The 27,474-nt window shown below is 27.8% G+C and overlaps 2 protein-coding genes and 3 long non-coding RNA genes across 5 annotated transcripts; 1 reads left to right on the top strand and 4 right to left on the bottom strand.

Moving 5' to 3' along the window:
- Positions 1 to 713: 713 nt before the first annotated feature.
- On the bottom strand, positions 714 to 1,444 carry LOC136085823 (uncharacterized). Its single transcript, XR_010641208.1, has 2 exons — positions 1,333 to 1,444; positions 714 to 1,070 (listed from the first exon to the last, which is right to left on the bottom strand). It is a non-coding gene; the product is annotated as an uncharacterized LOC136085823 (long non-coding RNA).
- A 10,079-nt stretch (positions 1,445 to 11,523) lies between these two features.
- LOC136085825 (uncharacterized) lies at positions 11,524 to 25,898 on the bottom strand. The gene is made up of 8 exons (XM_065807391.1): positions 25,670 to 25,898; positions 16,734 to 16,959; positions 13,764 to 14,027; positions 13,557 to 13,676; positions 13,227 to 13,334; positions 13,050 to 13,108; positions 12,826 to 12,904; positions 11,524 to 11,704 (listed from the first exon to the last, which is right to left on the bottom strand). Exons 3-8 carry the CDS (start codon positions 13,996 to 13,998, stop codon positions 11,616 to 11,618), a joined length of 690 nt encoding a protein of 229 aa, XP_065663463.1. The 5' UTR covers positions 13,999 to 14,027; positions 16,734 to 16,959; positions 25,670 to 25,898; the 3' UTR covers positions 11,524 to 11,615.
- Positions 16,847 to 26,080, top strand: LOC136085826 (uncharacterized). The gene is made up of 2 exons (XR_010641210.1): positions 16,847 to 16,966; positions 25,785 to 26,080. It is a non-coding gene; the product is annotated as an uncharacterized LOC136085826 (long non-coding RNA).
- LOC136085824 (uncharacterized) lies at positions 18,320 to 20,067 on the bottom strand. Its single transcript, XR_010641209.1, has 5 exons — positions 19,592 to 20,067; positions 19,170 to 19,360; positions 18,775 to 19,042; positions 18,596 to 18,667; positions 18,320 to 18,463 (listed from the first exon to the last, which is right to left on the bottom strand). It is a non-coding gene; the product is annotated as an uncharacterized LOC136085824 (long non-coding RNA).
- Positions 20,072 to 21,909, bottom strand: LOC136085691 (uncharacterized). Its single transcript, XM_065806997.1, has 4 exons — positions 21,213 to 21,909; positions 20,802 to 21,014; positions 20,199 to 20,606; positions 20,072 to 20,091 (listed from the first exon to the last, which is right to left on the bottom strand). The coding sequence occupies exons 1-4, from the start codon at positions 21,892 to 21,894 to the stop codon at positions 20,072 to 20,074; spliced, it is 1,323 nt and encodes a 440-aa protein (XP_065663069.1). The 5' UTR covers positions 21,895 to 21,909.
- Positions 26,081 to 27,474: the final 1,394 nt, after the last annotated feature.

A 27,474-nucleotide genomic window follows, 5' to 3' on the forward strand; every position in this document is an offset into this window, starting at 1 on the left:
TATTTATAAAATATCTTTATCGATACATTATTTTTTATTTTAATTTTATATATTAAGAAATGTATTATTTGCAAATTATGTGACTTAAAAAATTGCGCATTAGTTTTCGAAATCTTCTCAAAGTTTTGGCGTCTGTTCGCTTCGCTGTTTCAAATACCTTAAAACAAATTTTTAGGAATGTTTGATTTTAAAAACTGAAAAAAATGTCTCGCCTTTAAAAACTAAGTAAGCAACTTTTTTTGTAATTATACTGTTATGTAAACAACGAGCTAATTATGTGTTAACAATTTCTTTTAACAAATAAACAAAATTTAGAAAAATAGAGCTGGAGACGCTCTGTTCCCGTCCCCTTTATAAAGTCACTGTTAATGTTGATTTTTTAAATATATATTGCCTACTTTTTGTCATTTGATAATAAATTATATAAACTTTTTCTTTTTAATAGTGCTTTCCTTTATAAAGAGTTATTCTCCCTTGCGGGATCTTTTTCCAAAGGCAAGAAGCTTGTCTAGGATTTGAACCTTACTAAAAGATGTTAAAAATAAAGTTTAATTTTGTTTATTTAATAATAATAAATAAAAATAAACAATTTAAAGTATTTGTTAAAAAGATGGTTAACAGATGCCTAAAGAATAACATATTAATACCTGTCTGCAGAGTATTTGTAAACTCGTTTTCTTTTGCATCTAAATTAGATAAATGGCTTTCAAATATTTTCCATGAAAAACAATTTATTGTTGTCTGTGTATTATTGTTTAGTTTTGTATTTAGCTTGTTTTTCTTTAAATCCAATAATGCCTCTATAGAAAAATCCATCTTTTTTATAAAGTTTCTTGCATCAGCGAAAGTCTTTTTTGGTTTTAGTTTACGACTTTTTACTTGAGTGAACTCCCTGTTAAAAATAAATTTGTTATGCCGATCTAAACTTTTTGTAAAATAATTTGGCAACCCTTCAGCCTTTTTTCGTTTACTAATTTGCTTCTTTTTATTGACTATGGTAGCTAACCAATCTGTATGCTTTTACGTGATAAACTCCATCTTGTTGATGGTTGATGAGCATGCTCGAAAAACTGTAAAATAATTTGTGAAAATTTTTAAATATTAAGATTAGTAATAAATAATAGTTTCTATTATTAAGATAATAATACCAATATTAATAGTAAAAATGGTAATAATTATAAAAATAATAACAAAAATAATAATTTAATACCAAAGAATCTATCAACCTATATGTCTATAAAAATCCGTTAATATTTTAGAATTACACTTTTTTTAAAGATTTTACTACCTTAAAAACAAAAAATAAGTATACGCTACAAAATGATAACTTACTCTATGAACCCATTTGTCCAACAAAATTCAATCAGTTCTGTATAGCTTATCGTGCACCTAATCTCTGGAACAAAAATGTTTTACCTAATTTTGATTTATCAATTACCTTCCTAGTGTTTAAAAAAAATTAAAATAATTTATTCTCTTTAATGACATTTATATGAACACGTTCTTTTATTTTTGTATTTCGTCATTTTTATTTATTTTTATATTTATTAATGGCTTAAGTTATAACGTAATAATATAAGTTATATTATAACGTTATATGGTTTTGGCAATAAGATCATTAGATCTTTTATCAGATATCAAGTTTTTATATAAACTAGTCTACTTGTTTGTTTTTTGTTCTTGTTATTTTTATATTTTATTCTTGTTGATATGGTGATAATATTCTTTATAATAATTTATTAAATAAAAATTCGCATCTTTGTAAATGTAAAACTTTATATTACAAAAAAAAAAAAAAAAAAAAAATTTATACAAAATGTATGTATGTATGTGTATATATATTTCTGTGCGTAAGTTTGTGTAATTATATATGTATGTGTATACATATAAATAAAAGTAAATTAAAGAAATTATCAAACCGGAACACATTGGTCAAAACAGCAATTTTTCAGTATCTACGTCTTTATTGTTTGTCAAGAATTTGAGACGATTTAAAGGAAGAAAAGAGCGTTAATTTATTAAAACTGAAGAACGAACTTTGAGATGATTTAAAAGAAGAAAAAGAGTATTTAGTTTTTTAAAAACTGAAGATTTGGATAAATGTTTAGCAGCCGAAAAAAACTGAGAATTTGAACAAATTTATAACCGGATATAAAATCCAAAGTGAAACCCAGTTGATAGACGTTAATGATGCTGTAGAAGTCGTTAATGATGCTTATGATGCGGATGTTTAACAAATATTTTTTAAATTTAAAATTACACGCAATACTCAAAAAAAGTAAAAGAAGCTATTTAACACGCAATATTCGAAACGCGAGAAGTTATTAACACAATTCTCGAAACATACAAAAATTCGAATACAGTAGTCGAATAAAAAGGAATAGAAAGTTGATTAAATGGATCCTCCTACCAAAATACTTATCGATTAAACAATTTCGTTAATAACAATGATGAACTCTACTTTAGCCAAGTAAGTCACTAAATTTCTACTAGTAAAGTCACTCAATTTCTGCGAGTAAATATTTTATAAATACAACAAATTTTAGAGGTTGTAAACATTATGTAAACGCAACGGTAATCACCATTAACAGTAACCATCATAAACAAGTTATAAAGATAAAAATGTAAACTATATTATTGGAATGTATGTTCAATAAAAACTAAAAAAATATAAAAGAAAATAAAAGAATTTAAAATAGGATACATTTTTTGATTATAAATATTTATAAACTATGCATATGCAGTATTCAAACACCGCATAAGCATAGATTTTAAATATTTTATATTCAAAAAAAGTATCCTATTTTAAATTCTTTTTTTTTTTGGTTGTTTTTTTAACATTTTTCATTTATATTTCTGAATTTCGTTGACGCAATTCAGAAAATGTAAATATTTACAGTAACGTAAAACGGAGAGAATAGGGATAGTAAAATGAATAGGGACAGAAAATTTTTTTGAATGTCTACAAAATGACAAGAACAGCTGATATACCAGTAAAACCTTTTTTCATAGCAAATATGACTCTGGCCCATATAATTGGTTATATATTAGTTTAGTTACATTTAAATTTCCTTATTTACCCCGTTTTACCCCATTTAACGGTAAATTTGATTTAATTAGTTTATCAACTTGCTCCATTTTTGTTGACATACGAACAAAAAAGACCAAAATAATTTTAAAAGATATAGTTTAAGCGTTCAATACAAAAGTTATTGTATGTTTAGCTAAAAAATATATTTTTTTAGCTAAAATATACAATAAACTTTATATTTTTTTACAAAAAAAATTACAAATAAATAAATAAGGCGCCTAAAATGTCTTTATATCAAATAGGGTGTTTAATTAAAAGTGAGCTGTTATGGCGCAGTGGTCAGAGCGTTGGTTTCAAAATCAAAAGTTCCTAAGTTTGATGATTGTTCTAAATAATCTTTTTTCATTAAATGACTTCCACAGTACTCCACGATGATCTAAGGGTTTGAGACCAGACCCTTAGATTATCTTGAAGCACCTTAATAACCACACAAAAAAATTCAGTTGCAAGAAAGGGTCTCATCTTTTGGATATTTTCATTCCTATAATAGCAGGGACCCTAAATTCTACTTTTTTTAAAGTATTGGTGTTGAAGTAGCCATTAAGTATTGAAATTTTTGTAAATTTTTTCTAGTAAAAGAGTGTCCTAATAGAGGCATTTAATTGGTATTTAAAATAAAAGTGTTTTTAAAACAGAAACACTTTATTCCCTTTAACGGACAGTCCCTGAGTATCCCTAAAAGATTTTGGAAAAATAAGGTGCTAAAACAGCCGTTTTCAGAGCCCTTTGGGCAAAGATAATTATTATTCTTTTAATCTAAAAACCTGTACCTGATTTTAATCTACAAAATGACGTGGTACCTGATTTTGATCTAAAAAACGACAATGACCTAATTTCAATCTAAGAAATGACATATTACTGGATTTTGTTCTAAGAAATGACATGGTACCTGTCATTAAACATGTTCTATTAAATCAAAATAATAAAATCGTTTACCTCATACATTTACTTATTACTTTGATAATATTCTTACTTCTTTAAAAAAAAATCTTATTAGGTTGCAACAGTGAAAGCCTCTGTTTTTTCTTCTTGCTCCTTCTGCTTCTAAGTCTACTACTTCTGAGCGTAATGCATTTACTAAGTAAACTACTTCATATCGTAATGCATTTTGATAGAAAATTTATATTTCAATTTAAAATCTTTATTTACCGTTGATAATGGATATGGATAAAGTCAATGCATAAAATCAAAACATAAAACTAAATGGACAGCACACACAAACACAAATATCGTTAATAAGTAAAAACTTACTTTAAAAAAGCTTGCAAACAAAAAGCTTGTACAAGTTTTAAATTACAATGTTTATAATTAACATCAAATTTACTAAATTTAACAAACAATTGAAGTTTTAACAAACAATTGAAGTTTTAACAAACAATTGAAGTTTTAACAAACAATTGAAGTTTTAACAAACAATTGAAGTTTTAACAAACAATTAAAGTTTGAATCTGCAAAATTAAATAAATAAACCTGCAAAATTAAATAAATAAACCTGCAAAATTAAATAAATAAACCTGCAAAGTTAAATAAATAAACCTGCAAAATTAAATAAATAAACCTGCAAAATTAAATAAATAAACCTGCAAAATTAAATAAATAAACCCGCAAAATTAAATAAATAAACCTGTAAAATTAAATAAATAAACCTGCAAAATTAAATAAATAAACCTGCAAAATTAAATAAATAAACCTGTAAAATTAAATAAATAAACCTGTAAAAGATCAATATTAAAATTTCTATGCTTTAAACCAAACTTACAATAAATAAAAAACAGAAAAATAATTTTAAACAAGAAAGTTGAAAAAAAAAAGAATTTAAAAATGACAAATTTTTTAATGAGTTTTTAAACCCTCTACACTTATACACGAAATGTTACCATTATCATTAAGTTCCAAAGCGAGGTGGCTCCATACAAACGCTGTTAGTATTTTTGTACTTACAACCTGTGAGAGGTAGCAAAAATTTTAAAGTTTCAAGTTTAAAATGTCAAGTGGAAAAGTAATAAAGAATAAACAATGGGTGGTTTTGTTTATGCTACTAAGGAATCTCATCTGGTTGGTGTACCAGTATAAAAGATTAATGGCTGTAGTCATAGCCTTAATTCATGAAAGTTATATGTTAGTGAGCTCTTTGATATTACATGGAGTATTATATATTTTTGATACTAGAGTAAAGAAAGATACTTTAACGGATACTGATTATAACCTGCTACAACTTGCATGTAAAGATGCAACAATGGTGAAATTTACTTCCCATCCCTTGATCACATTACATTGCCAAATACATGGTGATTACATAATACTAACAAACAACCTGTTTGGAATATCATCTTTTAGTAATATCATTATCTTCAAAATATTCTTTTGATCGTTTCTCAATTTAACCGCAACTGTTTTTATTATTATGAGAATTATAAAATTATGCACAAGGTTATCACATAATTTAGGTTTCGATGAATCCGATTATGCAAAGAATATTAAATTGAGGTAAAAAAATTTCTTTATTACCTTTTATGTGTGTGTATGTGGTTATTAAGGTGCTTCCAGAAGTCCTTACGGTCTTATCATTGAGTACCATGGAACAGCATTTAACTTGGAAGTTTATGCCTTCTTCCTTACCAATGTCACTTATTGGCTTGACCCAGGGTCGAACCCTGAACCACTTGGTTCGGAGCCTGAACTTCAACCACTGCACCATGGTTGCACTATTAAATAATTTCTTCAAAAAAATGGTTTCAGTTTTGTTGACAATCAAAATAAATTACCATTGATATCGTTAATGTCTGCTAAGCGAAGATTAGCAGCTAATTTGGGATTGAATGCAAAGAAAAATGCAAATGGTATTGAATTGAAGTAAGTAATTTTCTCAATAACAATATGCATAGCATTAAATAGGAAGTCTATTTTGATTTCTTTGAAAACATTCAGAAATATTTTAAATAAGATTTCACCAATGTTTATATTCTTAGATGTTGGACAAAAATTTGTGTTTTCATAATATTTTATTCTTCTTTTTATTCATAAATTCGCTTGAATTTAAGTTAAGATTTCACGTAGTTTTTATTTGTAAGTGGCAGTCTACCTTTTTATCGGCATATTTCAAGTTGAAATTTTTCAAACTTTCTGACTTAAAGTATTTACAGCAGTCAAAAGTTGGAACAATTTATTAAAAATGCATTTTACACGACTGATTTATTGAAATGGCAATGCGACCACATGCAGTTTGATTTTTTTTTTAATTAGGCCATAATTATCATTTTATTGTAAAAAAAAAAAATCGTTGTAAATTTTTGAAACTTGTAATTGAGAAACGTAAGATGTAGTTTAGAACATGAAAGTTGTAAATAAGAAATCGTAAGATGTAATTGAGAAGATAAAAGTTATAATTGAGAAAAGTAAAAAGAATACAAAGTTCTTAATATTTTGAATTTTTTTGTCCTAATACACTTTGTAATTTAAGGCTGGAAATAATAATATAATATCAATAAAATATAAAAGTTCATGAAAAAGTTATTTTAGGTTTAGGCGGTAACTGGAAAAATCCTATTGGGTCTCAATTAAAACTTTCTTTTACTTTCGTTTGTGAAAAATTTAATTGAGATTTCAGTTAAATAATAAATAAAACGCAAATAGTTTACTTGCATAAAAATTTAAAATTTAAATTTAAACAACGTCATTAAAAATCATTCAATATTCAGTTAAGCACCAACTTGGACGTCTTCCATCTTTAAAATCGTTGCGTAATGCGTGGTCGTATGTTGTACAGTGCGTATACAATCACCTCCCATTATTGTATTTTTTGCCGCAGTAACAATTCTTTCTAGATACTGCATTCGTTGCTCTATAATCCCAGCACCGATTATTTTTGTTTTGGACCAGATAGCTTCCACTGGGTTTAACATTGGGCTGTAGGGTCCTAATCGTAACAACTGAGCCGGTGAATTTTCAAACACCCATTCCAAACAAGCGTGACATGGAGCATTGTCTGTTACGACGACCAAATCTTCTAAACGATTCCCGGATTCCCACTGGTTAAATAAAGCCAACATCCATTTGTTACAAGAATCTGCTTTAAATGATTATCTGCGAGTTTCCATCATGACAACATTTGTTGTTGATATAGCTGCAATCAAATGTATGTTAGCACCTTTTGAATAAGGTATTTTCATTATTGCTCTTTTACCCTGTTTGGCACGTCCTTGCGTTTTTTTACAAAAAAGATTAAAATTTGTTTCATCCGACCAAACTATCTGATGACCATTTGTGATGTATTCATTGATGTTCCTAACATATTCAGCTCTTTTTTGTTTGTTTTCAATACTATTCATTGTAGTAGGCTCCTTGCGCACTTTATTAAATGAAAACTGTCTGCCTTCGAGGTAATTGGCAATGGTGGTTGTGCTGACGCTAATATTAAATTTTCTTAATATCCTTGTTTTAATGGCCACCGTTGTGAAGTGCCAGTCACTTTCAATCCATGTTAGTGTTTCTTCGATTTGATCATTAATATTTTTGGTTTAAAACCACCTCTTCCAATAAAATTTAAATTTCCACTGCGGACCCAATTGTATACTGTCTTATATTTGACACCTAAAGTTTGCGCCAGAGTCACCCAATTGTCGTTTGGCTCAGCACATTCAATTACTCTTCTTCTATAATTCGATGAAGATAAAACATAATGTTTTCTTTCAATTTGTTCAAATGTATGTATTACATACATTTGAACAAATTGAAAGAAAACATTTTGTCTACTAACTAGACAAGGTAGTTCCCGTTGTTCCAGAAGTGGTTGTAAACAAATTTGGTGAAATAAATACTTGCATGGATTCAATTTAATAACAAACTTTCTCTTCATAGTGTATTGACAAATAACAAAACGATCTTTCAATTCCATTAATGTATTACTGTATTGCTGGTGTATACAAATGCTAAATTTGATATTACTATCTTATTAAAATGCAAGTCCAAGAAGATCTTTAATAATAACTTTTAAGCTTACATTGAATTCACAATTAAAAATAATGTATGCTCATTTACATATTAAGATTTCTTAATTACAACTTTTGTTTTTCAAATTACATAATATAGCGATTTCTTATTTATATGTTGGGTTTCTCAATTGCATTTTAAAATTTCTTAATTACATGTTGTGTTTCTTAATTACATATTGCGACTTCTAAATTACATGTTCTATTTCTCAATTACATCTTTCTTTTCTTAAATACAACTTTCAAGTTCTCAATTACATCTTGAAAAGGTGTAAATTACCTTTAATTATTCATTTTTCTGGTAAAACTTGTAGCTGGGTCTCATGAACAAGTTAAAAAAATATTTGAAAGGGTTAGTACTCTAGTTATTGCTTCTTAAAGTATAAGTTAAAGCAAAACTAACTTGTTTGATAAAATACATACTCGCATCGTAAATCATATAATTTAACAGTAATTGATTTTTTGCAGGGCAAGAAAGACTTTTCTAAGATCTATCCTAACACGTCCACAACCACCTGTGAATTAAAGAAGATTAAAGTCTGTTTTATTGAGGTTCAGCCACGTTTAAGCAAAATGATCTTGAAAAAATTTTGACAATAAGTATGTGCTAGCTAACCCGTAAAAAATATTTTTCTAATGCACAATTTTATTCATAACCTCATGTACTTTATGATTTAATGAAAATTGAATTTCATCTAAAAAGAACAAACTGTGTTTTCTATTTAGTTCAAATCATACATAAATTTTGGGACATCTTATATGTTTATGTCTTGAAAAAAGACACCTCCGGTGGCATGGCTCTCATGATAGCATTTTGGTCAACTTTGCATAAATATTTGTTTAGGTGAAAAAGTGATTTGAATTATATCTGTATACTGCATTTACATAACTTTTGAAAAAAATACCTTTTCCTTAAATATTGTTTTTATAATAAAATAAACATCAGTTTACGGAAGTGGCTTGTAATTTTAGTCCCTCGATATATTGTTTTATTATAAATCGTACAGAAATGAACTTTTTATGCATTTCTCCTACAGTTGTTGTGCATTTATAGAATTATTTATTTTAACGTTATCTTTCAAACGAGACAGACACAACATATTTTAACGATAATGGTGACTTGTTCTTATGATGGTTGACGGGTTGTACATGTTGGCATAGGTATGCCATCATTAAACTTAATTGGTGAAAAAAATTAAATGGTGCTTTTATTTTTAATTTAGGATGCAATACAGTCTTTTTAGTTTTTAAGTTAATCTTAAATTTTTAAAATTATTTTTAAATATATATATATATATATATATATATATATATATATATATATATATATATATATATATATATATATATATATATATATATATATATATATATATATATATATATATATATATATATATATATATATATATATATATATATATATATATATATATACGGTGTGTGGCAGTATTTATTAGTTTCAGCATTTTTTTACAGAAACTACAGCTAAATATGAATTTTAACGGAATAAATCTACTTCTATATTTATCTCATATATAAAATAAATATATATACAATAAACAGATTATAGAAGTGCATTTTAAAAAAGTTATGCACGGAGAATCGTAGATGTTTTGTCTATTATTTTCATAATAATAAAACTAGCAAATTCCAATTTACTCTCATTTAATTCTAATCTATATAAATATTGTAAACGAATAATGGTATTTATAAGTAATGTTATCAAAGAATAAATAAGTTTAAAGTGGAACCACGCGCCGATAAATGCAAATTTTAGTTGCTAGATAAATAAACTTCAATTCTTCGGAAAATTTAAGTTTAGTTGAATACTTATTTTTTAGAAAGTTTCGCACTACGTTTCATAGAAAGTTACGCACTACGTATCATAGATAGTTACGCACTATGTATCATAGAAAGTTGTGCAGTACGTATCATAGAGTCACACTACTATTTTGAAATTCGAATAAATCAAAATTTATGCAAGTTAGTCAAGTTCATGTAGATATTTTTATGAAAACAGATTGCTAATTAGTATTTCAAGTGAAGTATTATATCACTACAATTCGTAACTAATATATTTTCATTGAGAAATAACAGTTATCAAATATTTCTTGCTGATGTAAAGCGTTTAGAAAACCATTGCATATTTTTCAAATTATTGCGACATTAAACACATCCAACACACACACAAAAATGATAAAAAAATTTAAACATTCAGGTAGTCTAAAAATGATAAACATATTTTTGTTGTAATTGTTCTTTAAGAAAATCATAAAATACGTATAGAGTAAGATGGGGTAATTTCGCCACTAATTCTTTTTTTATATAAATTTAAATAACATAAGAACTAAAAATGAAAATTAATTTGAACAGAAAAAATGGGGGAAAGGGTTAAATTACCCCAATAACATCTAATTTGGGGGAATTTTGCGACCTATTTTATTTACAATATAAATTTTTTATTTTAAATTAAAAGAGGTATTGGGGCATGTCCCACCCTCCACTTTTTTTACCTATTTTTTCTTTTTCTTTTTAGAAATGTAGGACATTTTGAAAGCCGTGAAGACAGTGCTGGGGTGGGTGGGGGTGGTGTGGGGGAATTTAGTTGACTAAAAAAAGATTTTTAAAATAATCAAGCAAGTTTAAAAAAAAATCAATTAAAAAATTATAATACATGACCCGTTGTGCACATTACTGTTGATTCAACGTTGACTGAGTGCTTCCGAGCAGTGTTGATTTACCGCTGACTGAGTGCAGAGTTTTGTTAACATTTGCAACGGTGTTTTACAGTTGTTCCGTCAACGATGAATCACTGTTGCTTTGTTATTGTTAATTTAACGTTGGTTGAATGCTTTTTATTAGTGTTGATCAACCGTTGGTTGACTGCGGAGTTTTGTTAACATTTGCAACGGTGCTTTAAGGATTTTTAACTGTTGATTTCACTTCGTTAATGAAATTTAATCGTTTATAATTAAAAATAAATACAATATAAAGTAAATGAAAGTATATAATTACTCATTTAAGTAATTATATAGTTTTATTTATTTTGTGTTTTAATTATATAATAATAATTAAGACACAAGGAAACGATGAAGCGCATTTTTTATATTATTGTAACAAAACTATATATATATAGTTTTATGTATACAAATGTATACATAAAACTATGTATATATAATTTTGTTACAGTAATATAAAAAATGTATATATACATTTGTTATGCACAAGTTTTATGTTTACAAATGTATACATTTGTTTTATACTTGCTGCGTTTATTCCAACGAATAACTAAATTTTATTCGTAATTTATCTTAAAAGAGTATCCTTATAATAATGTCCTCTAGATCCTCAAGGATTTTCTTATGAAAAACTTATGGATACAAAATAATTTTTTCCGTTTCTATTTATCTAGTAAATAATTAGAAACAGAAACAACATTAATTAATACGTAAAATATTATCTGCATTTTAAATTTATTTTCAAATAAAACGATGTTATCTTTTATTTTATTGCTTTTCTGTCGTTTGACGTTTCTACAGCGTGCCATGCATACGCAACCACTTTCCTATGGCGGTTGTTATGTCGCTATCTTTAGCAGTTTTATCTTGTAGTTTGATAACATCTAAAAAAACACACAACATAAACAAACAATGATGCATCAAAAAAAGTAACAACCCGAAATAAGTAAGAATCCGAAATAAGTAATAAGTATTATAATACGGCCGGATTTATGCCGAACGTTTATAGGAGCCCCACAGCACGGCCTGTGGTGGATTATGCGTTAAGCAAAAATAGGCAGTTACCTAAAGCCCGTATTGAATATAGGACTGTAATTTTAGTATAAAGTAAGAAAATAAACGTTAGTTACTTTACTTATTGACTTCAAAAAAATTAATCTAACGTTAGATTATGTTTTTTGAAGTCAATAAGTAAAGAAGTAACGTTTATTTTCTAACTTTATACTAAAATTACAAAGTGTGTTGTTATACCTTTTATATTGTACAATATAAAAGGTATAACAACACATTTTGTAATTCTAATTAAGCCCTCTGCCTAAGGCACGAAATAAAACCGCCACTGAAGAGCATTTTAATGACAACCGATGGAACTTTTAAAGGTTTAAGTGTTCAAAACAACAAGGTAAAAACTCAAAGATGTACTTACCAATAATAGCAGAAAATTATACTGGGCACTTTTCACAAAATGAGATTTTCTGATTACTGCCTTTTATGTTAAAATGACATGAAGCCTCGTCGCTCATCAATTTTTTCATGACATTGTAAGTCATATCTACGGTAGATTTTCCACCCACATTACATAATGATTCTACCTGGGAAAAAAAAGTTGTTAACTTTAAAAACGACACAAAATTCAAGGTAGAAAACAACTTAAGCCAAAAACAAAAATAATAATGTACAACTTCTCACTGCATAATCCTTTTGTTTACTATTAGTTGACAGATTAACTTCCAGATCCAAAATTTCATTAAAACTTAGTTTGACACATGTAATGGTTCGACTAAAGATTTTAAATCATTCTGCTTAAATGAGACTTTGAAGTCATTAAAGTTTTTTTTTATTCGTGCTATTGCTGCTAACATTGTTCTTTTAAAGGCTTTAAAAAAATTAAGATAAATTTAATTCAGACAATTTTAATTTACTAGCTACAACTAGGGTTATAAAATTACAGGAATAAAATTACTAGATTTATTCATAAAGAAATATTAATTGAACTTTTTCTTACTTTGATCAGAAATATGGTCTTTATCTGTTTCCCCAGCATCCTTACAAACTTCTTTATTAATTGCTTTTTCACAAGTTAACTAAAGAATGAGTATAGTTATCAGTTAGTTTGCAGATAATCACAAAAATAAAAAAATTTCTGCCAATAAAATTTTTTTTTGTAAAAAGAAGTCAAATAAACTCACACAAAGACTACTCCTTATTATTAAATTCAACATTACTGACCCCTTCACTGGAACTATTTGCTGCAGAATTGCTGTATGAAGATACACAAGAACCATTATCTGTAATTTATTGTTAATAAATCCATCAGTATGAAAAATTCATTCATCAGTATGAAAAAAGAACAGAAAGAAAACAAAACTTTAATGAAACTGGATTTTTTATAAACATAATCTTTACCGTCTAATTTTGGAAATGGTGTACTGGAAAAACAGACTTCATCCTCACTTGTTTCTGTATCCTTTGACTTCTTTTTTTTTGATTTTCTGGCATTAGCAAATCTTTTTTCTAGAAATGTAACAAAAACCTTAGTTGTACTTATTGTTATTTCTTCTTTTTTGAATATTTAAATTTATTCAATTAATTATTTTGAAGTTGATCTATACATAAGAGTTACTTCAACACTACAAGTACTAGTTGTGGTTGTCTTGACTAATAACAGTAACATTCAATATAATCTGATTCAAATCAAAAAGTTTCATACAAGAAATACATTTAAAAAATGCTCACCGAATTGCTTTTGATATGCAAATGAATAAATTTGGTTGTACTTTCTTTTTCCTAATTGTGGATTGTGATCAGATTCAGATTCTGAGCATGTTTTAATGGAATCGCAACTGATGTAACTGTCTAAAAATATACTAACTCACATAAATAAAATTCATTTAAATTTAGTATTATTTTAATAAATAATGAATTGAATTCCCTTATAAATACCTGCACTCCCAAAATTTTGTATTAAAACAAAAAATAACCAATTAGTTCCAGGATTTTGGCAACGTTTAATATGTGGCTCTACATCTTTAGTATTGCAAGGCCAACGAATAAACTCTTGTCCTTCTTCTTCTTCGATCCAGTTGGTTGGCACTGTGCCGTATTGGATTTTACTCGACCCATTTGCATGTGGTTCTACCCATTTTTCTTGCCATATAATAGATAAAAAAAATGTCATAATTGACTTATAAGTGTGGGAATTGTAATCTATTTACAAAAAATCTTTTTGTAATATATATTTAAAATCAAAAATCAATTTAAAATAAGAAGAAAAAAGGTATTTAATAGTATTGATATTTGAATATTGACATTATTGGGTTTTTGAATATATTCAATAATTAAAGAAATATATCCAATAATTAAAATTACAACTTCAAAACAAAATTAAATACTTAAATCAACCAACCAGTTAAAATCAATCAAACAGTTAAAATCAATCAAACAATTAAAAACAATCAAACAGTTAGAATCAATCAAACAGTAAAAAATAATTCCAAGACATTAAAACAACAAAAATGAAAACAACAACTTTACATATACATTTATTTAATGTATCAAATGTCACAATGAACTAAAGTCATAAAAACAAAACCCCCTTTTGAAAAAGGCATCATGATTGCTTTGGAAAAAAGTGCTTCTTTTTTAAAAACAGATTCAGTATAATTATCAATCATAGATATAAAAAAGATGTTGTATGTAGAAGACAAGTCTGGTTCATTTAAAAAATAATGCGAGAAATATTTTAATTTGATTAACCTTCCAAGGAACATATCTTCACCAAGCTTTTTTGTTATAATTGTGAACCCAGACTTTGCAATAAAAAAGACACTATTTTTTTTCCCTGTACCAATTTTAGTTGTTTTTTCTTGAGACATCACATTTTCATGGAGTTGTGACTTTTCTTCTAACCTTTTGACAGTCTGAGATATAACATATCTTCCTGAGTGTACCACTTTTTTTAAACATCCTAAGTAATTTTCAAATGGATAAGCAGATAGCTCATTTAAAGACTTATTATGATTTAAAACATCGTCAGCTATGTGTATTAGAGAATGGACATTATAAGATGAAAAAGTCTCTCCATATAGTATAACAGCCTTATTAGTAAACCAATAAAATAACTTTTTGGAAAATATTACATAACGTTTTTGTTTACAGAAAACATTAGAAAGAAGTATACGTGTAGCAATTGACAAAGCAAGAAACAAATTGTATTTTTTACCAGAGATCTTACCTTTTAGTACAACTAATCCAGAGTACAAGAGAAAGAAACGAAACTCTACAGCCTTAAAATATAACAAGTCATCTTGTTTTCTTGCAGTACGTTGAAATTCTGAAGGGGTCATTTCTGCAATAAGAAGCATTTCAGCTGATATTTGATCAATTACATTTTGGTTTAGTCTATATGTTGATGATCTTCTCACCCAGTTGTGTAACAATCTCTTCACCACTCCTAAACATATCAGATGCATGTAATCCAATACAAATCCACTTACCATAGGAAAGTCTAAAGGTTTGTGTTGATCAAAATTGGCAAAACAATTTGCATTGACTTGAATATACCTTCACTCCATCTATATTGACTGTCAAGTCTAAAGACTTCTGTGTATCTTTTGAGAATGTTAAATAATGTAATAAAGCATTAGCTACTGTTAGATATATGAAATCACCGCCAGCTTTTTAAATAATATTCACATTGCGTAATGTTTTCTTTAATGTTCTGTTATCTTTTGGTAAACTTGGTACAACACTATTTAAATAAATTAAAAGCTCATTTAACGGAGCAGTTTTAATGTTATGTTTTAAAGACCACGTTCGCAGAAATGATATGATTGTTACATCTTGATTAGCTATTTCAATATTTTCATTTACATCTGTTGCACTGTTGTATACATTTTCATTATCTGAGGAATCAATATCAAAGGGAACACAGTCATCTTCATCGGATAAAGTATAATTACAAGAAAGATTATTTATGCTGTCAGAGTCAGAGGAATAACAGTTTTTAAAATTTTGCTTAGTGCAGACAATATTTTCAATTGGTTTTTGATGGTTAGTTTCAATTGGAATTTTCTTGATGTTTGATAATTCTGCAGTAGAAACTGCTGAAGTAGAGCCTGATGAAGGAACTTTTTTGTCTCTATTCTTATCTTCTTTTAATAAATCATTAATCTGACTATTTTTATTGCGCCAGTCTCTCATGTAATGCTTAAAATAACTACTTCGAGATTTTTTAATCATAATCAGTAGTATATTTAACAAAATTTGGTAATTTTTTAAGTATTTGCTACAATTTTATCATGAAATAAAAATTATACGCTTATAAGAATATTCTAAAACTAGCAGAAAGCAACCAGTAATACGGGCTATGGTCGGTCTGTTATATAATTAATTTATAGAGCCTTCAAATTGACGCCTTCAAATTGAAAGCCTTCAAATTGAAACGCCTACAAATTGAAAAAATTAAACAATCTGTAAAATTAAGAAAGTTGTCTTGAAAACTTTAGTTTAATTTAAAAGACATCATAATAGATTTAAAATATTTTCATTAAAAAGCAAAATAACAAATGCTTCAAGGAGCCAAAGTATAAACATTAAAGATAAAAAATAAAATTGAAATAAATAAATTGCATTTATATAGCTAAATATATTGTCTTGCCTTATAGTAAATTTTAAAAGCAGTGAGTTTAGTAAATTAAACTACTAATTAGTTATTTTTAACAATAGAATGTAGCATCATTATATTATGATAATTGGGTAATGAATCAATTTAACTATATTTAAGTTTAATTGGTGAAAAACAAATAAATTTTAATTAAAAAAGACAAAAACAAATTAAATATACAACATAATATATTAAAAAAAAAAAAAATACAAATTACAAAAAAATTACAAAATTTAACCTTTACATACAATAACTTGTGACATGATTAAAATTGGTTGTGTCTAGATCATATACCACTCGCAACGATTATTTTTATATGCAGTATTTTGCCGAACAATATCTAAATTTTTTGCCGCAACAACACACGTGCATATTTTGATTTGTTATTTCAAGTGCATATTTAGGTTGTCTTTATTTCATTTAGTTTATTACATTCACATTGGTTTACTTTAGTCATTCATGGATGTAATATTTCTAAAAGGTAAGTTTAAGCTCATCATTTTTATTATCTATAAATTAAGCTCATAATTATATATAATAAGTATATATATTTATATACATATATATATATATATATATATATATATATATATATATATATATATATATATATATATATATATATATATATATACATATATATATATATATATATATACATATAAATATATATATATATATGTATATATATATATAATATATATATATATACATATATATATATTTATATGTATATATATATATATATATATATATATATATATATATATATATATATATATATAAATTTAATTATATATAAATTAAGCTCATAATTACATATGCATAATTTTTATATAAGAATTATTTATATGAAAGCTTAATATATATGTTTATATATTATTATATAGGTATGTGTGTAAAAATTTCAAACCATTTATTTATTCAAGTTTTATATATGGTTCGAAAGAGCTTCAAATTTGCAATAAAATGGTGAAAACATTATGAAAAAAGAATCATTACAAAAAAAGTTATGCTCATTTAAGTAACATTATTTTTTATGAAGGATTGCTTAAGAAAAATGCAACTTACGTATAAAACTCGCGTTCGGCTAACGGCAGCTTTGTAATAGAATCATTGTTAATTTGCGCTTGATTTTGCATAGTGAAATGTGCAAAACGATTAAAAAACGTAATTAAAAAAGTTTCGAATTTAAGTAACAAAATATTTTTAATGGTTAAAACGTAATAGTAAAATTTATAACAAAACTTTAATTAAGCAATATTAACAACTATTTTATATATATATATATGTATATATATATATATATATATATATATATATATATATATATATATATATATATATATATATATATATATATATATATATATATATGGTTAAGGGTATATATATTTACTTTATTAAATATGCACCAAGGCTAGGATTTCTATAGTGTATCTTTAAATGCATTTAGGTGATCTTTAAATACATTAAAAGCCTTTGCGTTTTCGCTTTATTTTTATCGTTACTAATGAATTTCAATGAAAGATATATATACAAAAAAGATATATATATATACATATATAACATCGGAAAAGGCGTGATATTTCAGTGGGGGCCGGAGTACATAAAAATAATCATAAAACACCAAATAGTTCAACTAAAAACCTACAAGAATATATTCATCTAAACAATGGAGGGGGGGGGGGGGTTGTCCACCACGGCTCTCCTTCATTTTCCCTTCCGTAGTCCTTATATCTATCTAACTATATATAAATTCCAACAAACCGCAAAAAATAAAAGTAATTTTTTTAAAAACATACTTCATTAACAAAAAATTTAGACTATAATAATGATTTTCTTTCTTGCTTAGTAATGTTTTTAACAGAATTGTGGCTTTGAAGAAAGCCTAGTTTTTGAAGCAAATAAAACTGTGTCATCAATAGCTAGAAAGAGTCGATTCTTTAGTACGCAAAGAAACCACATCCAATGATATCTAAAACAAAGTAAACCCCTAAATTAATATCGCTATACCTATTTATGATGCCTTATGTCGCGGATAATAAATAAATATATAATTGTTATTATTGCATTAATAAACATAATCAATCTCTAACAAAATATGAACCGGTTTAATCTTGATATGAAAAAGATCAACATCCATCGAAGCAATCGTGTGGTTTTCATCATGTTGCGTAACCTTCCAATGATACATAAGATAAAATATATCAGATATATAAAATTTAAAAAAAAATTAAGGCTAACAATTAACTAATGTATAATAAATTAACATGTGACTGTTATTACTGAATTAATAAATATAATCTTGAGGTCTTTAAGATAAACATCTACAGTAGCAAGCTGCCATCATAGTTAAAACCTTGCAATAAAAGATAAATGAAATTATATTAGATATTTAGCACAATAACTGAAAAACCCATTACAAATTAGAGAAGATGAGAATGATTTCCGAACTTAAAAAAGAATTAAAAATCACTTAACTCCTGATACACAACACATTTCCCATTACCAAACAGAAAAATCGATAGAAGTAGACCCTTCAATACTTTTTAACCTGAAATATAATAGATTTGATTATAAGTTATAATGAAAAGAAAGTTATATTGTGTTAGCGTAACTATCTGGTAATGGCATATGCCATTTGCATAGAGTGTACTGATTTATTATAACTAAACACTTACATCTCTCAATCCATGCAAGCAAAAGTCTGTCTTTCTGGGTAGAAACAATGTATAGCCATCATTATGATTAACATTAATTGTCATGAGCCAGGCAATTTGCTTATATCAAATAGTAAATGAGCTTTGGTTTCCCATAGCTCGTTGCAACCAGGTCAACCCTGGTTGTTGGATATCGGTAACTAACCGACTACCTAAAATTACATTTCTATATACATATATGTGTATACATATATGTATACATAAAAAGAAATTAAATAATTATAAATCTTTTCATTATCTTAAAAAAAGGGGAGGGTAGAGAGTATGATATACATTAGGCACTGTAAAATTTATTATAAAAAATAAAGATTAACCTACTATCTGTAAATAATATCTATTAATGCAAGTTTATAAAACATACTATTATTTAAAATAACATATACCTTATTACACATTTCTATTATGTTATCACCATATCACCACTTATTATGTCTGCAGAAAGTTGATATTTGCTCACATCATACTCAACACCATCATCATTTTCATTCTCTTTTGGTTTCCAATAAGAAACTATATATACATCACTTTTCTTTTTTTTAATGCCAACAATTCTGCCATAATATACATCCTGGGTGTTAGTGGCATTATCGAACCACATGTGGCAAATACTTCTTCCAATAGAAGCTCCAATAAGAATTTCTTCGATATCTGAGGCCTCATTATTTTCTAGGTCAGGAAACATTTCTTTTACCTGATCAGGCATGCAGTTTTTTAATATTTTTTCTACATTTTTGCGTTCTTTGTTTTCTTTTTTCTGAATTTTATCTGCTATTCGTTTTATCAATTCTAACTTCAGGTCATTATGACATTGCATATTTGTAAACCGCTTTTTTCTGGCATTAGAGATAGCCCATAATATCAACTTATTTTGAAAATCGTTTGGCTTTTTGCATAGCAGTGCAGTTGTTTTATTTTTGCAAGCACGAAGTTTTGAAGAAAGAAAACAAAGAGTGGCATTTGGAGCTTTGTGCTTTGCAGCGCTAAACATACCCATAAGTTCTTCTGAATCAATGTTGTGAAGCCTAGCTGACTTAGTCTGGTCTTTAAGGTGATCATTAGAACTCATTTCAAATTGCCGCTTGTACTGCCTGTCAATGACGCTAATAACTGCATTAAGGCAGTCAGCTAATGCTTTACTCATTTCATCAGTTACTGGGCAAAAGCTGATTATTGAATCAAAAACTACATCTTCAATATCATTACCAAAGAAATCAGTTTTTCGTTTAAGTAGAGATAAAGGATTCTTGCTGCTCTCAATAAGAGTGTTCCGAACATCTTTTACTATCTGAATGCCAGATATGTAGTCAAGTCCCGTACCTGGTGCAATATAAAATTTTGTCATCCAAGGACCAGAAAGTAGTTTTCCAATTAAAGCTAAATCACACAACTCACGGACACCTAAGGTGAAAAAGTGAATTAGTAACAAAGAATAATCTTTGTTTATAATAGTCTTTACTCCCCGTTAATCTTGCAAGTGCCATTACTATTTGTAATTTGTATTTGTAACTATATTTGTAATTAATTCTATACCCTATAATATTGTGTAGCACTTTATCAAATGAACTGAACAGGTATAAAAAAGAAAAAAAATACCCGTTTCAGATGTAAAGTCTTGAAATAAACTATTTCGCAGACCTCCGCATAACGCCAAGCCAGAACACAGAAATATCTTCAATATGGCATAATGATGGATTAAAATACCACATGTGTGAAAAAGCATATGTAGTCTGTTGCCTCTATAGCGTGGTAGCAATCCTCTGGGCAACTCGTGTTGGTCCAAAAAGGTTACAAAACCTTTTGGATCACCTACGAATATCATAAAGAAGCTCATTTTGGCGATTGTAAGAAGAGTGTGAAATAAAAACATGCACTAATTATAATATAATTAGTGCATGTTTCTGAATAAAATTTTGAGTTAAAATGAATAATTCATTTTAACTCAAAATTTTGTTCAGAAAACTAAATATATTTAAGTAAAAGAATGATTTAGATTAGTTAGAGTACCTTTTGCATCCTTGTAGTGAAGTTTGTTCAGCTGTACAACAATGTTTGCTGCAATGCAGTCTCTTCCAAAAAGTTTCCCTTTTGAAGTCTCTAATGCTTTAAGTGAAGATTTACAAGAGCTAGTCATTGTGTCTAAAGGGTGAAGGTGACAGTTTAGTTCATTTAATGATTTCTGCCAAACAAGGTTTAACTTTGCGATTGTTGCATGGTTTGTTGCAACTCTATCACTCATTGTATTTGTTATGTTCCCAATAATAGTGCTTCTTACGTCAGTATATTTGAGTTGATAGAAATCACTATATAACTTAGCAAGATTATCAATAGACTTTGTAATATGACTCTGATAGTCATAAGCTGTACCTCCAGGAAGTTGATCAATAGCTACAACCATACATACTGATTCCGTTGTCAAGTGCACAGCATTTATATGAACACCCTCCTGGGTTGTTGCATCAAAACCAAGTGTCAGATCTTTTGTTGTAAATGCTATCTCAGCAGCCTGTAAGTCTGAAAGCACACCAAGCTCACGCATCATTTGTTCTACAGTTGTACGATGTGGAATTTGACTAAATCGATAGCCAGTATGTTCCCCAATTTTATGGAGCAGAGATGGCACACTTTGTGTAGGAACTTGGCACACAAGCATGTCATATATAAGTCTCCTAATATCTGCTAGTAGCATTTTTCATTTTTGGTGTTTTGTGTTACTTGCTTAATTTCCTCCAACTCTTCCTGTAAATTCTGAATTTCATTTTGCAGTACAAGTGAATTTTTTTCAGCAAGTTGTTGGCTTAACATTGCCATTTGATAAGAAAACTTTCTTTGCGTGGATGTCAACTGTTGTTTCAAACAAAAAATTTGATTTTGAAGTTTTTTCAACTGTAAATTCAAAAACTTTTCTTTTAATTTTTTTCTAAGTTGAGAAATTATCTTTTCCTTACGAGTAATAACTTGATTTAGATATTTAAATCTGTATGCTCTAGCTTTTGCCTTATCTTTTAAACCTTTAATATCCTCTTTATGCTTTCTCTTCTTAATTGCCATTTCGTTTGCCAAAATGGTTAATCTCTTTCTCATAACCTTTTTTCTGGGACTCAACTGGTCAGCTCTCAAACTGGATAGTGGTTCATGAGAAGAGGTTTTTAAAGTAGGACGAGATAAAGGAGATAAGTGATCACTATTCGATACAGATGAAACACTGATTTGTTGAGAAGAAAATGAAGAACATGTAGGAAAGTCAATTGAGGTTGCAATTGATTGGGATGTTTGTGCCACAGCAGATGTTGTTATTTGGTATGCAAAGAGCATGTTGCAGATGTCAACAAATGGTTTCGAATTTCGTGAAAAATGGTTTACAAAGACTTTTGATGTTCTAACTAGTTGCTGAATCTGACTTATACAAATTTGATGTTAAAATACTTACCGATTAGTTCTACAGTTACTTTATATGAATCGTTGTTAGTTGCAAATATATGCAGTACATGTCCATTTCTACAGCCAATATTTAAATGAGCTGGTATTGGAAAATTACAAGCTAAATAAGTTTTAGCTTTACCAAAAAATAGATTTGTTTTCTTCTGAGGTCCCATGATGCACTAAATTAAATTCAACAATCATAATACTACTATTTAATTGGGTCAGCTATTAATCATAATTAAAAAATTTTAAAAATTACAATTAATCTATAAAAAAATTTTTTAAATATATGTATAATTTTTATATATCATATATAGCTTAAGGTGGCTATATGGTAAATTATGGGTATGGAAAAAGCTGAGAAAATGCTGTTTTTGTTTTTAATGAATTTTACGCAGAACCATCATAAAATAGTGTTATATAATTTTAATTTTAACATTTTAAATTTTATTTTGCAGAATTTTGCCTTTAAACTAATTTTGGTGTGTGAAAAGAGTTGGCCATCAAAAAAAAAAATTAATATATAACCACCGTAATTATAATTGTTAGTTTTTGTGTACATCATTTAACAAATTAAAAAAAAGAAAACCCAAATATCCTTAGTAGTAAAAGGCTATTAAAAAAAAAGTTTGTATAACAGTTCTTATAAAATATATCATTATAATGAAAAAAAAATCAAAAATACTGAATTCTTTAATGTCAAAAACCGCCCCTCCCCCTAACACAATGTAACGGAAGTGGAAATACATACCTCCACTGCGCGGAACAATAGGGTATGTGGTCATGAATATTTTTTGATGAAATTTGGCAGGCACATAGAAAATAGATCTATACAGTTGCCTGAAAAATTTTAAATGTGTACCAACATGCCTTCAATATAAATGCACCTCCGGAACAGAAACAAAATTTTAAAACCGAATGAAAATCACTGATAACTGTAAAAAAAACAACAGAATTTATAACAAAAAGTAACAGTAACAACAGCAGAAACAGTTTTATAAAGTGTAACAGTAACAGTAACACTAAAAGAGGTGGAAATGGTACCTCCACTGGGTCGAAAAATACGGTACGTGGTCATGAATATTTTTTAATGAAATTTGGCAAGCACATAGAAAATAGATCTATACAGTTGACTGGAAAATTTCAAATATGTACCAACATGCCTTCGATATCAATGCAGTGCCAGAACAGGAACGAAATTTTAAATAGCAATAAAAAAACTGAAAAATTTATTACTCGTAAAAAAAAACCATAATTTATTCAAGATAAAACATTCTACTTTTCTAATAAAGTCTAAGCTGATATAAAATTCTAAAAAAAAAGACAAATAAATACATCTTTACCACACCGACTTCGAGCACGCTGTGAAAAAAAAGGTCACAGTTTTTAACTTTGAAATCGGTGCCGTAAAAAGCCAGATACGCACGTACCTATATTATATATATAATAATATAAGTTTATATTATATGTATTTTATATTGTATGCATTATATGTATAAATATGTGTGTGTGTGTGTGTGTGTGTGTGTGTGTGTGTGTGTGTGTGTGTGTGTGTATCTCTTGTAAAAACCTACCACATTACAATAAAGATAACAATAGTAATAACAGTAATAATTGTAACAATAGTAATTATAATAATAACATTCAGAATAATATATAACAACAGTTACTATTGCATATATATAACAGTATTTTTTTAACAAATAGTTAAAAAGTTAGTTTTTAAAGTTAGCAATTGAGTTAATTGATTTTAACTGAGAAGGAAGATTGTTTGATCATTTTATGCATTAGTATTTTATGGATTTTTTGTAGCAAAATGATTTGAAATGTAAAGATTATATTTACTAACAGATTGAAGATGAAGGCTTTCTCTAATAGTTAACAAATTTGTAAATGTGCTGGATAGCGATATTAACTAACTGAACTAATACAAACAAACAATTTATTAGCTGAACAAGGTCATTAGTTTGAGTATTTATTATAAAAAAAATTTATCAGGGATAGAATGATTATGTGTTAAAAGGAGTGCTTGCAATTTATTTGCAGCACTTTTAGTTTCTTTGTTGCCTTTAAAGAGATATTTGTTTTCAGGAGAGTTGTTTGAGATGGAAGATGGAAGTATGATTACAATTTGAAATAGCAACAGTTCAATGAGAATAAAATCACTGAGAAAAGTGAAGATTGACATAGAATTGGCAAGAAGGAATAAGAAACTCCATGCCAGCTTGTATATTAAAATTACAAAAGGAGCACATTTATTGTTGCAATGAAGAAGTTTCATCTTCTTCTGTGATTTTTTAAATGTAAGGTTGTTGTAAGATGTACTGTGATAGGAAGAATGGAGATATTGAAGAAAAATGAGAAAGTTTTACATAGATCAAACTGCATTCAGAGCTTTCTAAGATTGAATGAGTAGAAATTGAGCACTGAATAGGATCAAAGACATGATACCAGTCACGAGTTGCAAAAATTTTGAGCTTTAATACATGCAGATGTAGAAACAATTGAGTTCTATTGAGCAGCCCAAGGATGTGACTATTAAGGTGACATGATTGCCAACATCAACATTGAGATTCAAAGATGAATTTAAATTAGTCTCACAACGAGCAAGTAGGTAGGTAAACATTGTAAAAAGTCAGATTCAAGAAGAAAACTTAGTTTGAAGACCAGGAATATAAGCAAACGCCATATTTATTAAATTTGATGATAAAATGAAAATTATGATTTAAGCATCAAGTTGATTAAAGTAATTTATTTCTTTTTTTGACTGCAGGCCTAAATTTTGATATTTATAATAATTAAGCAAGTTGAATTATTAAAAATATTCAGCGCTGATTTCTGTAAATAACTGTTTGTGGCCATGCAGCACGGTTTGCTTTAAATAAATTTCTAGGATAGTTTGGCAAATTGTGTTAAATGCTTTTATGTACATCCCTAAAATTAGGCTTGGCTTTAAGCATTAAAAAGCATACTTAAGCAGTTTTCTTACCAAAAAATTAAAGACTTTTTTTTTTAAATAAAATTTTAATGTGCTGATTTACCATTTTCAAAATTAGGCAAGCTGTTTGTTTATGTTTTAAAGTATCACGGCTAAACCAGGCTGTGTTAGTAAACCAACCAATGTTGGTTTTTAATATGCTTCTGTTTGATAATTAGGTGCTGTTAAGTTAAATTGGATCATGAAAATTGAACTTAAAAAGAAATACAAACGGAGCTTTTGTTGTTGCTCGAACTTGTTGCATCGTGGGAGTAACAGCCGATTTTAATCTACAAAATACGCTACCAACGATAATCTACCTGAGTAGTACGCTGTTTTTGTTATCACTATCGTTAACGCTACCAACGATAATCTACCTGAGTTGTACGCTGTTTTTGTTATCCATTAAAAAACGTTTTAAATTTGTATAAATTTATATTGATTTTTTTATTATAATAAAAACTATATAAATTTATTGTGATTTTTTTTTTTAATAAAAACTATATTTATTATCCGTATGTAGGCATCTTATGGTTGAATTATGTGAATAACATCCGGTATTCTTATAAGTTTCCATTTAAATCTTATTTGATTCTCCGGCTAGGGTAGCAACGGGTTACCCATATGGGTCCCGTAACTATGCACATGGTTCCTCAGTATATTGGTTGGCTTTGTGACTTTTTTCCTTAGAGTTTTAAAGTTCACTTGTGTATTATAGAACACATACTTAGCTCCAAAGTCTCTGACATTGCGTTTTTTCCAACGTAGTGCAGGCAAAATCTTACTAAAAAATAATTAAAGGAATACTAATAGGAGGAATGTCTTAAATAATAAAGGAATACCATAAGGAATGTTTACGTATGATCATTGCCCGCAAACATTACTTCATTTTTACATGACATGACAATGATTTGAATTATAGAATAAACATCATAGGAATGCGGAATGCCACCACTGATTGTCTTTGATATCAAAAAAAAAACACGTTGTTTGGTCTTATTTGCGATTGTGCGATTTTTTAGTTATTCATTCCATAATTTAGGTCAGATTTAATTTTTTACTTTATTTAGATGTTTTCCAGTTTATGAGCTACAATTCATTGTCAGATGCTATACTAACATACGAAGAAGACACGATTACAAAGTATCGTATCACTAAGGAATCAAAAGATTTTTCCAAAGATGGTAAGCTTTAATAAATAACTTTTTTATGTAAGTGTAATGTGCATAAGATTGAAATAAAGTTACTACATATTGACGCGTAGGTATGACAGTGAGTATAGGAGTGGAAATCAACATAGATCGCATCCAACAATCTTGTTTATTGTTTTGATTTATTCTGTTTAGTTTCACTTAGTGACATTTTGAATTCCTCGAAGAATTTACCAAAACCATGCTGGAAATTTTGTGGTGCAAACGATCGACTACCAATCCCGTACAGTGGACACCCTTATATATTGCTGCTTTAAAGCGAATATATTATTGTCATCAAGGAAAAGATATCGATACTAAGAAAAAGGAACGATACCGAATGGAAAACAATGCTCTGCGTATGAAGGATCACGTGTACAAAAAATCACGTAAGTACACGCAACCGACAAAAAAAATGGATTGTCCTGTGTCTTTTTCGGTTAAAAAAATCATGATCTTTAATGAAATTAAACTGGCAAAAAATAATACATATAATCGAACTAACGCGGGACGGCAGTTTGAAGTAGTAAGATCTAAAGATTCTCCTCAAATCGGCCGACTTGTTTATTTGCTAAAATGGCCTACTGAACCGCATACAAATCATAACATTGGTGAAGCAACTGGTTTGATAGAACCGTTAGATAAACGAGTTGATGAATTTTTACGAGAACAAATAAGA

This window comes from Hydra vulgaris, chromosome 10, assembly GCF_038396675.1.
Source record: "Hydra vulgaris chromosome 10, alternate assembly HydraT2T_AEP".
In the NCBI taxonomy this organism is placed as follows: domain Eukaryota; kingdom Metazoa; phylum Cnidaria; class Hydrozoa; order Anthoathecata; family Hydridae; genus Hydra; species Hydra vulgaris.

Excerpts from the sequence above, each read along its gene's own strand:
- LOC136085825 (XM_065807391.1), bottom strand. The coding sequence starts at position 13,998 with ATGACATTTTTTTTATCTATTATATGGCAAGAAAAATGGGTAGAACCA. Across the intron at positions 13,677-13,763 it reads ACAAAATTTTGGGAGTGCAG|ACAGTTACATCAGTTGCGAT; the intron begins GTATTTATAAGG and ends GTATATTTTTAG. Across the intron at positions 12,905-13,049 it reads CAAATAGTTCCAGTGAAGGG|TTAACTTGTGAAAAAGCAAT; the intron begins GTCAGTAATGTT and ends CTCATTCTTTAG.
- LOC136085691 (XM_065806997.1), bottom strand. The coding sequence starts at position 21,894 with ATGCTACTAGCAGATATTAGGAGACTTATATATGACATGCTTGTGTGC. Across the intron at positions 21,015-21,212 it reads TCACTACAAGGATGCAAAAG|GTGATCCAAAAGGTTTTGTA; the intron begins GTACTCTAACTA and ends TGATATTCGTAG. Across the intron at positions 20,092-20,198 it reads TGATTCAGAAGAACTTATGG|CCAAACGATTTTCAAAATAA; the intron begins GTATGTTTAGCG and ends CTATGCAAAAAG.